The sequence below is a fragment of the Rosa rugosa genome, chromosome 2 (assembly GCF_958449725.1).
Source record: "Rosa rugosa chromosome 2, drRosRugo1.1, whole genome shotgun sequence".
NCBI lineage: Eukaryota > Viridiplantae > Streptophyta > Magnoliopsida > Rosales > Rosaceae > Rosa > Rosa rugosa.
The window spans coordinates 15,840,600-15,854,171 of NC_084821.1; the positions used below are offsets into that span (position 1 = coordinate 15,840,600).

A 13,572-nucleotide genomic window follows, 5' to 3' on the forward strand; every position below is an offset into this window, starting at 1 on the left:
GTCCGGGTGAGTCATATCTTGTAATGTTTCCTATTTTACGATAATGGACTGACACCCCTCGCGTTCACAAAAAAAAAAAAAAAAAAAAAAAAAAAACCCTCTTAAAAACTCGCTAGTTCTCCAAAAAACAGTAAACAAATTAACAAAAACAAACACATATTTGTTTCCTTGCACTACTAAATATAGCTTCAAAAGAAACCAAGCATAAGTCTTAATTATTGAGACAATTAAGGGCAAAAAAAAAAAAAAAAACAACATAAAGTGAAGACTATCCAAGCTCTTAGAGGTGGTGAACATATGGCTATCATGAGTATCATCATGGATTCATGGTCAATAGAAAAACCCCTAACTGGCTTTATGTTTGTGCTTCGAGTTCATTCGTTTGATTCTTCATTTGAGACCTTTTCTGTTTTTAGCGCTTCTCTAATACAGCTGTACACTAAATATCATACTAGTATCACGAATACAAAGCCACAAACTCCAGTAAAAATTGGAACCAGGATGTTGTTTTTTCCTTCTTGTGGTGGGAATGGTGGTGTTGGAGGAACGATAGTCTGAGTACCCAAACCCTTGGCCATTATTGACTTGTGTTGAGGACGCCCTCGAGAGTAATGAAGTTATAAAGCAGTAGTGACTTGACGTAAAATATGAATTTTATAACCTATTTTATGAAAGTAGGACTTTAGATATGGAAAGTATTACTCTATATATACATATATTTTTTTCCAGATTTTGCTCGACTATACATTTCCTACTCTGCATTGGTATTATTTATTTTCTTATATTAGTTTGGCAATCATATTTTGGCATACAAAGCTTAAGTTGTAGTATTTCAGCTATATATGGAAATAAATTATTACATTTTCTCTTTCCTATTTGTCGCTTGAATATGAAGTTAGGGTTTGATCAATTTTTTGCTTGGTTCTCAAGTTGGGTTTTGATGGATATCAGTTAGGATTCGTAGGGATCAGTAAATACTACAGACCTACATACACTGATAAGATTTGTACAGGAAATTTCCTACTTCAGCATACGTTTCTGGGCAGGACTAAGAAGCGTTTAGATTTGCTAAGCTCCCGGGTTCCAGTGTTGAACTGCTGATAAAGAAGCGAAAAGAAAATATAATGCCTATCATTTGTCGGGACTGATGTTTAACTCTTTGGCCCAGAACCATGGGAATCTGGAGCTTGTCACTCTGTCTGATCAACCAATATGGGCCGGGGGTCATCATCTAACACTACTTCAGCTTCTGCACTTCGTTTAGACACTGGAAACTTTCTCTTTACTTTTCAAAGCCACTCTGATCCTCGACCGCAGTGTGTAAATACTTGCTCTGCAAATGAAGATACCCCAACAATGATCGAAGAACGTTAAGCGACAGCAAATTGTTACTTCACCATGCAATAACTTTCGGTCATTCCAAAAAAAAATTGTACATGTTGAAGGTTTTCATTGATATATAGAAAACAACCCCTGTTTTATTGGGACAATTCTGAAATGGCGAATGGACTTTCATATTCGATGTTCTTCTGCATCTCTTTCTCTCTTTGGTTTGTTTCTGGTGTTCTGTCAAAAATGTCCTGCAAACGTATGGAATTAAAGTATGGAGAGGCCGAATCACATTGGTATTTCACAGAAAACCGGACCAAAGAGCAGCAGCTGCTACGTCCTGAAAAAGCAATTCAGTTACTAGTTACTAGATGACTGATTACAGAACTCAGGTACAAATAGATGTCATTAAGCTGTCAGTCTGTTACAGAATTCAACTAAAGTAACATAAATAAGAATTTTGAAAATTTGACATAACTAAAGCTTGTGCTGGGAAAAACACACTACCATACAAGGTTTTGTTTGCAACAGTTATCCTAGTGTCTCTAATTTTGCGGCCATTGAAACCAACCACTCCAGCTAAAGAATGCTACCTGATGCTACGGAAGGAAATGGACCGCTTAACTTCCCTTTCCATCAATCTACTTTCTGGCTTGGCAAATAACATAAAAGAGGCAAATTGAAAAACACCATACAAGAAACCAAAAAATTGACATGAGCTCAGTGCAAGAACAAGAACCATGACATGCTTGTGTACATCATTGAATTGATGGTTTGTTACATATCAAACTGTTACAATTCTAACAAATGATGCTACTTTTCAAAATTGATTATTAGAGCAGATCCCCAATACCATCTATCAACATTGTATCCGAAAACATCCACCATCATGAAGTGATGAAGCATTAAGGAAAGGAATTGATGACTCTGCTTTGCATATACCTAGTCAGTAAACCATGCTTACATGTTTTTGATTTATGAGTCCAAATTCAGTAGGACTTACCTAAACTAAAAGTGCATTGATAGTAAAATGCTAAGATGTGATTAACATTACTTCATAAGGCTATTGTTATATCTGTGCCCCATACAAATTGGAAACATCAAAAGGGGTGTTGTAATGTCATCACAGAAGAACACAAACTACTAATAAGATTCCAAGAAGAAGACCAGAATTGGCACCTCCCGAAGTAGTGAAATCAAATCTATTGCGCATTCTATTTCGCTCATGAAATCTTTTGCAAACATTTAGTTATTTGTTACTTGAAGAAATACTAAGAACACATTCAGACAGATAGGATGAGAACTACTAAATTCAAGAGACAGATCAATTGGATAAAGGTACTTCCATTTCAATAACCATAGAACATAGATTAGTGCTTACTTACATCATGAAAAGCATCTACTCCGGAAATTGAACAATCACAAAACCCATAAACACCTAAACCTAACCCTAATTTTTTCCCCCAAATCACAAAAACAAACCCAGATCCCTAAGTGCTGGTGAACTTGGTCACCGCCTTTGTTCCCTCAGAAACGGCGTGCTTGGCCAATTCACCAGGAAGCACAAGCCTGACAGCAGTCTGGATCTCCCGAGAAGTAATCGTCGGCTTCTTGTTGTACCTTGCGAGCTTCGACGACTCCTGAGCCAGCTTCTCAAAGATGTCGTTGATGAAGCTGTTCATGATGCCCATGGCCTTGCTGGAGATCCCGATGTCAGGGTGGACCTGCTTGAGGACCTTGAAGATGTAGATCTTGTAGGTCTCCACGCTCTTCTTGTTCCTCTTCTTCTTCTTGTCTCCGGCGGCGGCTCCGGCCTCCTTGGGGAGCTTCTTTCCGGCCTTGGGCTTCTTCTCGGCCGGGGCCTTCTCGGCGGCGGGGGCCTTCTCGGCCGGCTTCTTCTCGGCGGGCTTCTTCTCAGCTTTTGGCGCCATCGGAAATTTTCGAGAAATTGAAACTCTGAAAGTTCGAGAAGAGAAAATGGGGATTGAGGAGTTGGAAATGTGTGGAATGAATGAGAAGAAGGGTTAGGTCTTGGTGTTTATATAGGTTGTTCGTTGGTGTTTCTATTGGAAGATAGGCGAAGGTGCGGATCGGTGACGTGGCAACGTGTGTCCGTTGGATTTGGTGGAGTAAACTGGATGGTGAACGGCTGATAGAGATGCCTGAAATTAATTTTCACCTCTCTGTTTTTTCTTCTTTTAACACGTTGGCCTCTTGGTATAACTTTCTACTAGCAAAACCAGCCTTGGATTCCCAATTGTTAGCAACTAGCAATAGTTGCCCGCGCATTGCCGCGGGAGTATGGCTTGATTCTTTTAGTTTTTTGTTGGAATTACTGATGTATAATCGTAGACATGAACTTGTAGTTGTTTATCTATGATTCAACCAACTGCAGCATATTTCCCCTAATATGATTGTTTTTACAATGATGAACAATAATGCAAAGGAAAAGATACTGCAGTTGGTTGATTAATGTTACACACATAAAGTTACAATGTTTGACAATCTGATATTCAGATATGATAGTAAAGAAACTGAAATTGAATACAATTGATATGAAACTGGAAATGAAGCAGAAAAAAGTCTGGAAATTGAAGTAAAGATCCAATATAAGATGCTAGCAGAAGGAATTTAAGAAGTTTGCAAGGAAGTTCAAGCTTGTAATGATTGTCAGTTGTAATGACTTGTAATGATTGATTGCGAGTTGTAAACATAGTAAAATTATGAGTTCAATAAATGATGTAAAAACAAATCCAAACAAAGATTAAATGTAGTCGTGCTATCTGCAAACCACAAAATATGACATGATATTTTGACTAATTGGCAAAACATACAGCAGGCGTTTAATGTGATATGATATGTAATAAAGAACTGTATTGTAAACATAACAGTTTATGAAGAAGTGGAATTTAAACATTACTCACAAAAGTGGAATTTAAACATTACTCACAAATTACTACATATAGTTAAGTCAATACAGTACTGATAGAGTATCTCATTCAAGTCAAATTATCTCCAATATTAGTTTAGAATTAGTTACACACTAATTCAACAAACGGCAATTTAAGCATCATTTAGCCATGTCATTTTCAGATATGGTTAGTAAAATGACAAATAGCTATTAATAAGAAGCGAAATCACTAGCAATGTGGTCGGCATTTTCAATTTGCTTAAAGGTGCAAAACTCCTGTAGATCACCAGCCATGCAAGTAGACTTTCAAAGGAAGAAAAGAAAAAATTTAAGTACAAAGAAACTTCCAAGATTAGGACAATTTATAGGTCCCAGACATTAACCAAGCAGAAAGTTGAGTTCCTCAAATGTATCAACTCGGGATATCATTCATCATATATCCCAGGTGCTGTGAAGATTCATTTGTGATTTCAACCCTCCAATCCTTAAGAATGAGATTGGTACCATGATCTGTCAATCAGTCAGAGATAAAAGTGAATAATGCTAATACATTACTTCGCCAAGGTGGTTGGTGTGGCTGTTCATCTCCCGGTTCAAATCATGGTAATTAAAACTACAGCAGTTCGATCGATAGTATTTCAGAAGTGTCTCATGCACCTCTTCTCAAAAAAAAAAAAAAACGTCTCATGCACCATGATTCCCCGTAATCTTTACGTTAGGAATTTGCTAACAGTCGTTTCTTGCATTAAACTTCAGGAATTTGCTACAAGTAGTCATATCTTGCTTTGAACTTCAAGAACTTTCTAACAGTGCTCTCTTGCATTTTACAGAACAACCTTTTTCTCCTTCTTTCATCCACTGCAATAATTTTTAATGAAGGGCATTCAAGTGCTCGCCGTTCCAAATCAGAATCCCTGATATCAAACCAACAAAAGAGTAGATCAAGGAATATATTGTAAGCAGTTTCCCCCCGAAAATGCAGGAATACCAACTCCACTCACCATTTTACAACCAGTCAAATCAAGAAATCTCCAAGTTGAGCCATTTCTCTGCAACAGCAACAATGGGGCAGTCTGTCACATGTTCCAGCCAACCCAAATTCAATTTCTTGGGGGTTCCAAGTGTGGAGATTGCCACACCTCCAACGTCAGTGACTACTGACTAGCATACATCAATCCAAACCTCAGCTCCTCCAAGACACACATGTTTTGCAAAAGCAAGACCCCAGAATCAGTGATTCTCTGGCACCCTTCCAAAACCAATATCTTCATGGTTTTTGAGAAACTGGAGGACACAATTGCTTCAATGGCTTGGTAGGAAACCGACGAACACCAACCCAAATTCAAGTGCGTCAAGTTTTGTGTCGAAGCTATGAGCAGAATCTTGTGACCCGAATATGCACGAATACAACTCCGCTCACCAGTTTACAACCATTCAAATCAAGCACGTCCAAGTTGAGGCATTTCTCAGCAACAGCAACAATGGTGTGGTCTGTCACATTGTCCAGCCAACCCAAGTTTAATTTCTTGAGGGTTCCAAGCGCGGAGATTGCCACACCTCCGACGTCAGTGACTAGATTACGTACATTGAGCTAAACTCAGCTCCTCCAAAACACAGGTTCTGCGAAAGCAAGACCCCAGAATCATTGATTTTAGGGCACCTTGCAAGTACCAATATCTTCATGGTTTTTTAGCAACTCAAGGACCCAATTGCTTCAATGGCTTGGTCAGAATTCCACGAACACCATCCCAAATCCAAATGCATCGGAAAAAAGGGAGGAAGTATTGTATTTTTGGTATCCGCAAGCACAGCGAATTAAATAGACACATTATTAGGAAGAGCAAAAGCACTACTAAGCAGAAAAGCTCTCCCCTATTCCCAGTTTCCCACAGAATTCCTTGATGATTTACAGCCAAGTGGTTTATCAGTATTTGTAAGAAAGAATTCCGTGGAAATTTGGACAAACATTATGAGCCATCTCTAAATCAACTATATTTTGCTGATAATAAAGATGATCAGAACATCTTTGCAAACAAAGAGCACAGATCAATTGGGTATAAAATACATTTCAACACAAATAGAGAAAATTCAGTAATTGTAAAAGCCAAATCATCTGCTTCAGAAATTGAACAGATGCTAAACCCATCAAACATAGGAAAGTATGATGACTATAGGTTCCAGACATTACCCGGCTGCAAGTTGAGGTCCATAAAAGTTGCAACTCTGATTATCATATTAGCATTCATCATCCAACGCCTGAGAAGACTCAAACATAAAACTCAACTATCCCATCCTTAGGAATGAAATTGATACCAGTAGACCAACATTAATCAGGTAATTTTCCACAACTAAAGTAAAATAAATATTGGAAAATTAACAAAACTAACGCTTCTGCAAGGATGCAATACTTTACCATATTGCACACCTGCACGATTCACCACTTAAACTGTGGGAATAAAACTTAAAAACAGTAAAGTAGTGAGGCTTACTTTGACTCTGCTCAGAGTCACTGAAGTCGTGGTTATTCACATCATCAGCCCGTTCATGAATGTCTCCCCACATATTAATCAAAGCAACGAACCATATCCCTTGCCTTTAAAACATAGCCATCTATTTACAGGATTCAGCAGAAAGCGTAAGAGCACAAATCGAAAGACACCATCCAGAAACCAAACAGTAGTAGTACCTATATCGGAAAATGATATCAGCACAAGGTCGACAAAAACAACATGCCTCATCTGTTGCAAATTTACGTAGTCGAGCAAATAGTGATGCCCCTCACAATTGATAAGCATATCTCCAATAACATCCACTGATGAACCAACCACAAGGTTATGAAGCATTAACAACGGAGAAACCGTGGAAGCACTCAGGGAGTCAGGGACTAAAAGGCTTAAGCCAACCCAATACCCCTCCAACTCCAAAATTTAAACACAATTGGTGACTCTATAATCTAAATTTCAAGGAAAATTCAGCCCCATAAAGAATTTCAACCCTAATTTCAGGTAAAGAATCAATGATAGTTTAATTCTCAACTTCTTCACAAAATAAATCGTCTCACTGATAACAAAAACATAAATAAAAACGGGGCAAAGGAAATTTCATTTCAACATCAACCTGAACAAAATCAGCTCTTTCTTTACACCAGTCAAAGCATCTGAATCAGAAAATGAACAAATGCCAAAACCATAAACCACTAACCCTAACTCCTCCACCCTACATCCACACAAACCCTAAAAACCCAAATCACAAAAACAAACCCAGATCCCTAAGTGCTGGTGAACTTGGTCACCGCCTTTGTTCCCTCAGAAACGGCGTGCTTGGCCAATTCACCGGGAAGCACAAGCCTGACAGCAGTCTGGATCTCCCGAGAAGTAATCGTCGGCTTCTTGTTGTACCTTGCGAGCTTCGACGACTCCTGAGCCAGCTTCTCAAAGATGTCGTTGATGAAGCTGTTCATGATGCCCATGGCCTTGCTGGAGATCCCGATGTCAGGGTGGACCTGCTTGAGGACCTTGAAGATGTAGATCTTGTAGGTCTCTACGCTCTTCTTGTTCCTCTTCTTCTTCTTGTCTCCAGCGGCGGCTCCGGCCTCCTTGGGGAGCTTCTTGCCGGCCTTGGGCTTCTTCTCTGCCGGGGCCTTCTCGGCCACGGTGGACTTCTTCTCCTCTGCCGGCTTCTTCTCGGCGGGCTTCTTCTCAGCTTTGGGCGCCATCGGAAATTTTTCTTAAAAATTCGGGAACGAAATTCAAATTTTCGGGAGTTTGAGATGAGACTTGAGGTGATTGAATTAGGAGTTGAGTCTTCTATTTATATAGGGTGCTGGCTGGTGTTTCTATTCGATAATAAGAGCAGACGCGGATCGGTGACGTGGCAAATATGGTCCGTTGGATGTGGTCAAGTAAAGTGGGAGTTACACGGCTTAAAGAACACCACGTGGCGTTTTTCCACTCGCTAATAAGAAGAGGTGCGGATCGATGAGCTGGGCACGGAGCGGGAATTCCACCCACATTTGATAGAAGCGGGATCTCCACCCTCCAAAATCCAAATTGCACGGAATTGAAAATTTGAAATTTATTTTGGAAAAGCATAACCTTAACCTCGGTTAATTAACTATGGTCCGAAAGCAGCCATTTGGGTTTAGGCTTTAGCTGCCATATTTTTTAGTATCCTCTTTTCTTTTTTCTTTTTTTTGAGAAGAAATATCTTTATCTCTACATTTTCAATTGTAACATTTTAACAAGAATGTGACCAACGAAAAAAAAGTAAATAACAAACAATTTTTCTTCAACAAAGAGTGTATGTTGCTTAATCCAAAGTTCATTGAGTTTCAACAATTATTTGCATTTTGTAAATATATACAAACGTGTATCAACTTTGTTTACAACAATTTTTCTTATATCTTTACTTACAACATTATTACATGAATGTGAATTATACACATCTGTGACTCATAAAATTATTAAATCTGGATAATAAGCAAAAGAGAGTATGATCAAGATGTCAATAATCATAAGCATCAAGTTAAATACTAACTCTTCTACTTGATGGATTAATTGTAAAGTTGAATTTAAATGTGCATTATATTTAGAATGGAAGAATAAAGGTGACATATACATTAAAATGATGATTGGTGTGTGAATGAAGTCTAACTCGATTTAGTGAAATTAAATTTTAATTTGTTCACTTCAATGAAATCGCACTAAACACGTTTCTAAACTCTCAAATTAAGAGAGATCCTCACAATTAGCAAACCACAAGAAACAGCAACTTTTTTACACCAAGTATGCTCCTTGACAAAACCAAAGAAATATGAAACAAGAATCAAGTTCATATTTTGATTTCTTTGCTTTTTATACCCAATTTTTTAGTTAAAGAGGACCAGAGGCCTAAAAACAACGGAGGGAAAAAGAGGCAGTGAAAGCCAATGATTATATTAACTCCCCTCAAAGATCTCTGAAGCCTGAACACCTCACCCCTAATTTTTGGTCGAAACCTTTCAATTTTGTGTTCATGCCTGAGTTTCATATCTTAATCAACACAATCGAACTAATATGCAAATCAAAAAACAGAAACCCATAACAAAGAAATAGCACATTCAGTATCCAGCAAAACAGAAGCCAAGAATATGAACACAAATCCAACTACCCATTAGATTGCCATTAACAAATTACAGAGAGAAAATACTCCAATTCCAGATCTGGGAACTCCAAAACCAGAGAATTGAAACACAAAATCTACATCTAAAGATTAAACATTTCCCAAATTGCCATTAGATCTCTCTCAAGCCCTCTCGCCCCTAATCCTCCTGGCAAGCTGAATATCCTTGGGCATAATGGTCACTCTCTTGGCATGAATGGCACACAGATTGGTGTCCTCAAACAGACCCACCAAGTAAGCCTCCGCCGCCTCTTGAAGCGCAGCCACGGCGCTGCTCTGGAACCGAAGGTCAGTCTTGAAATCCTGAGCAATCTCCCTCACAAGCCTCTGGAATGGAAGCTTGCGGATCAGAAGCTCAGTGCTCTTCTGGTACTTCCTGATCTCCCTGAGGGCGACAGTTCCGGGCCTGAAACGATGGGGCTTCTTCACTCCTCCGGTCGCCGGAGCAGACTTCCGGGCGGCCTTGGTGGCCAGCTGCTTACGTGGAGCCTTTCCACCGGTGGATTTTCGGGCGGTTTGCTTGGTACGGGCCATTGAGATTCGGGAGAAGAAGAGAAGGGGTTGATGGGTTTTTGGATGAAATTGAGAAGGTAGAAATGGTGATGGTGGGAATTTCGGGATGAGAATTGCGGGGGATTTATAGTGGAGAGTGGGAGAGGTAAAACTTTAGGGAGGTTTAGAATGGTGTAGAGAGAGAGTTTGGGCCGTTGATGAGGACTCTAATGGACGGCTGATGTTGCAAGAGAAGGTGGCGGAGATCGCGATCCGCGTGCTATTGCTCTGACCAATGGGATTAATTTCTGGACTTGATATTAATTTCTTGTGTGCAAACGGAACGGAAAACCTACTCCATATGAGAGAAGAAAAGATCAACATTTCACTTTTTTTTTTTAGAGGAAAAAAAAAAAAAAAAAAATTGTCCATACTAGAATAGTGGTTTGATTAACCAAAACAAAATTAATATTCTAATTTAGACAAGTTGTTACTAGTCTCATGAGATAACAATGTAAGACAGAAGAGATAAGGTAAAAGTGTCATATGGTCACAAACCGTCATTCATTTTTACAAAATAATAATAAAAATATCACAATCACAAAATAATTAGAGAAACCTCCCTCTAGTACCATAAATCTCGTAGAGTCACTATAGTGCATGCCGATGCGGTGTGACCCAAACTATAGTCACGGATCCCCCGCATCAAGTGATTGACGATTCAAAAAATCTTGAATCGAGATTAAACATTAAAAACTCTCAATAAATCATCCTCGTTATCGTCCAAAATCCAATAAGTCATCTAGAACACCGACATAGATTAAATTAGAAATTCATGACATGCAAAAATTTCATGCCATGTCTGTGAGGGATCTGGCTCCTCTAAAATGAGAAGACCGTAAAGTTACTTCAAGTTCATAAAATCTAGATAGTTCACATAATCTAAAGGTCTTAATAGTCGACACATCACTTTACTACCATTTTTTTAGATTTTAGAATAAACAATGTTAATTTGCCGTTAACTCCAAAAAAATAGGGATTTGACGTGATCTTATTTCTCCTGTGCTCCAGAGTTCTAGCTTTCTTTGCCTTCATGGATACTCATTCATGGTTGAAGACAGAACCAAAAGGGTGATGCTATCTTTGTTTTCCATTCAAGTCTTTGAAAATCACTCATGTGTAGGTGTTTCACAAACTGGTTGCACATATATAAATTCGTTTTGGAATGCTATTAGATCATCGGCCTTTTAATTTTTTTTTTTTTTTTATAAGTACAAAGAATCTGCTGTGTGAAATCGAAATATAACCATGGAAATGACTTCTTGCAATAGTGATTTTGTGTTAATTGGGAAATTCAACAAGAAGCAATACCTATTTGGCAAAGCCTCAAATCGATCGACTAAGTATTAGTTGGGTACGTAATTCCATGACCAAATATTTATATTAATTCCTCCAATAGAAATTCTCAATGCTCCGCTAGTTTCAAGCTTGAATGTTTATGCTTTGGCTATATGGAACCTGAAAAATTCTAGAATTGGGACAAACCAACCACAGAAGCAGGGCAAACGCATCTATAAGAATGAACAATAACAGAGTGACAGCACTGGTTTTTATTTTTTTATTTTTCCTTCAACCATGGATTAGCATGGAAGCACAGAGAAGGAGCAAACACAGCAGTGTATCATTAACAAAAAAAAAAAAATGACGCATAGGAGAATAGGAGACGATCACGCCAAAAATCCCAATTTTTTTGGTTTTTTGTTGTTGTTGTTGTTGTTGTTGTTGAAGTTGACAGCAAGTTAGGGTTGTTTAGACTAAATACCAAAAAATTTGTAATAGAGTGATGTGTTGACTGTTAACACCGGCCCTTAGATTATGCTGAGCATTCTAATTTTATGAACTTGAAGTAAATTTAATGCCTTCTTACTTTAGAGGAGCCGGATCCGTCTGTGAGAATAAAGTATGAGATAGGTATGCTTTGTGTGATTAACTGAATACATACGATTCGCATGGTGTAATAAGTAATCACAACAATAATTTGATTTCAACCATTCACTGTGTTAGATTGCAACATTGTTTTTAAATATGGATTTGCATAATTTTCACGAGACACATGAATTGGTTATATATCCTCCATTTGTCAAATCAAATTACATTAGATATTGGAATAAACTAACAGTATGTTTGAGAACCCAAACATTCAAGAAGCTAAACCAGGGAATGATTTGTGGTAGCTCAAGGTAAGAAGATGATATGGTTTTAGTATTCTATTGTGTTAGTGTTTAGGTCGAATATTTATGGAAAGAGAACACCGGTAAGGATCAACTGTCACCTTGTCATTAGAGACAACATAATATATATTAGTGTTTAGCTGTGGTATCAGTGACATCATGTAGAACTGAAAAGATGTTGTTGGCAGTGATGGTTCTTGTGATACTAAAACCATAGCTAGAGGGCCGAGATCAATAAAGGATATTATAGATTTATAGGGTAGATTTGGGTGAGTCTAAAGTCATTCAAAAGCTATTCGAGCTTCAATTCATTCCATAATCTTCAGTGGAGACACTGAAGAATAGTTGCACGGCTTCCTTGGAACACCAACATGTGAAAAGTCTCCAATGAAGAATAGTTGCACGGCTTCCTTGGTACACCAAAATGTGAAAAGTAAGTGATCCTTGACTACAAACTCCATCTGGCTCTTCAAGAATGATGAGTCGTCATCAACTGTAGACTTCAAACTCTTGATTACAGAGCACCTAAGCAGCTCTTTCGAGGGTAATGCTGGTAACTACAAAGGGTGACTTAGTTCTTATGAGTATCAATTTTTGAGAAATAATTTTGAGAAAATGTGTTGTTCCAACTTTATGTAAATTTAAATATATAAATAACTATTATTTTTAAATATATCATTTGGTGAAAATAATCTTGAGAAATGTGATGTATGAAATAATTTTTTTTTAACAAATTTTAGACGAAAGTACCGAAATGTAGAATTTCTTTTTGAAAAGAAAAGTTCATTGAATTAATGATTGAAATCTCTCAAAAGGGCATTCCCAATGGGGAGCATATTAAGGCTAAAAACGGCTTGGTCCTAGAGCTAAGATAGAACAAATCAAAAGGTTCACTACACCAACCAGTTGTCATTGTATAATAAAACACTGCTCTGAAACTTTTCTAGAGAAACTAGCAAAAACTAAAGCTAAATCCTCAGACTCCTCAAGATAATTACCAACAATAGAAATATTGGTGACCTTGAGATTTGTAGACCAAACCATCAGAATTTGCAATTTGGGCATGCAAAGGAGTGCTATTTTTATTCCATGGGTGCATTGTTTTTACTTTCATGTGGAAAACTCGTTTGTACATTTTACAAGAAGTTTCAGTATAATCATGTTGTGAGTACCACAATTACATGTCTTGGCGAGCAATGTTCTTCATGTTGGGATGAGATCGTAAATTAATTTCTCAACTATCTCAACTTTATCCATTCTACATCAATTACCCATAAATGTCAATTATTACCATCTATTTACATCAAATATATTTCAATTTTACAATAAATAAATTAATAAAAAAAATTAAATGAACAGTAACTGACCAGTTAAGAAACAGAACTGGTGGAAACACATGTCCAATGACAGCGAACAGTGTTTTGACCCAATGACCCTGACCTATTGACC

At 37.8% G+C, this 13,572-nt stretch overlaps 2 protein-coding genes across 2 annotated transcripts; both read right to left on the reverse strand.

The window, feature by feature from the left end:
• Positions 1–2,799: 2,799 nt before the first annotated feature.
• On the reverse strand, positions 2,800–8,012 carry LOC133732304 (histone H2B-like). Its single transcript, XM_062159829.1, has 2 exons — positions 7,517–8,012; positions 2,800–3,247 (listed from the first exon to the last, which is right to left on the reverse strand). Exons 1-2 carry the CDS (start codon positions 7,953–7,955, stop codon positions 2,820–2,822), a joined length of 867 nt encoding a protein of 288 aa, XP_062015813.1. The 5' UTR covers positions 7,956–8,012; the 3' UTR covers positions 2,800–2,819.
• Positions 8,013–9,369: 1,357 nt separating this feature from the next.
• On the reverse strand, positions 9,370–10,023 carry LOC133732728 (histone H3.2). Its single transcript, XM_062160313.1, has one exon. It carries the CDS (start codon positions 9,932–9,934, stop codon positions 9,524–9,526), a length of 411 nt encoding a protein of 136 aa, XP_062016297.1. The 5' UTR covers positions 9,935–10,023; the 3' UTR covers positions 9,370–9,523.
• Positions 10,024–13,572: the final 3,549 nt, after the last annotated feature.

What these genes read in the sequence shown, in the direction of transcription:
- LOC133732304 (XM_062159829.1), bottom strand. Translation starts at nt 7,955, where the DNA reads ATGGCGCCCAAAGCTGAGAAGAAGCCCGCCGAGAAGAAGCCGGCAGAG. An exon ending in GGCGGTGACCAAGTTCACCA is followed by an intron (nt 3,248 to 7,516) that starts GCACTTAGGGAT and finishes TGGCGCCAAAAG; the next exon opens with CTGAGAAGAAGCCCGCCGAG.
- LOC133732728 (XM_062160313.1), bottom strand. Translation starts at nt 9,934, where the DNA reads ATGGCCCGTACCAAGCAAACCGCCCGAAAATCCACCGGTGGAAAGGCT.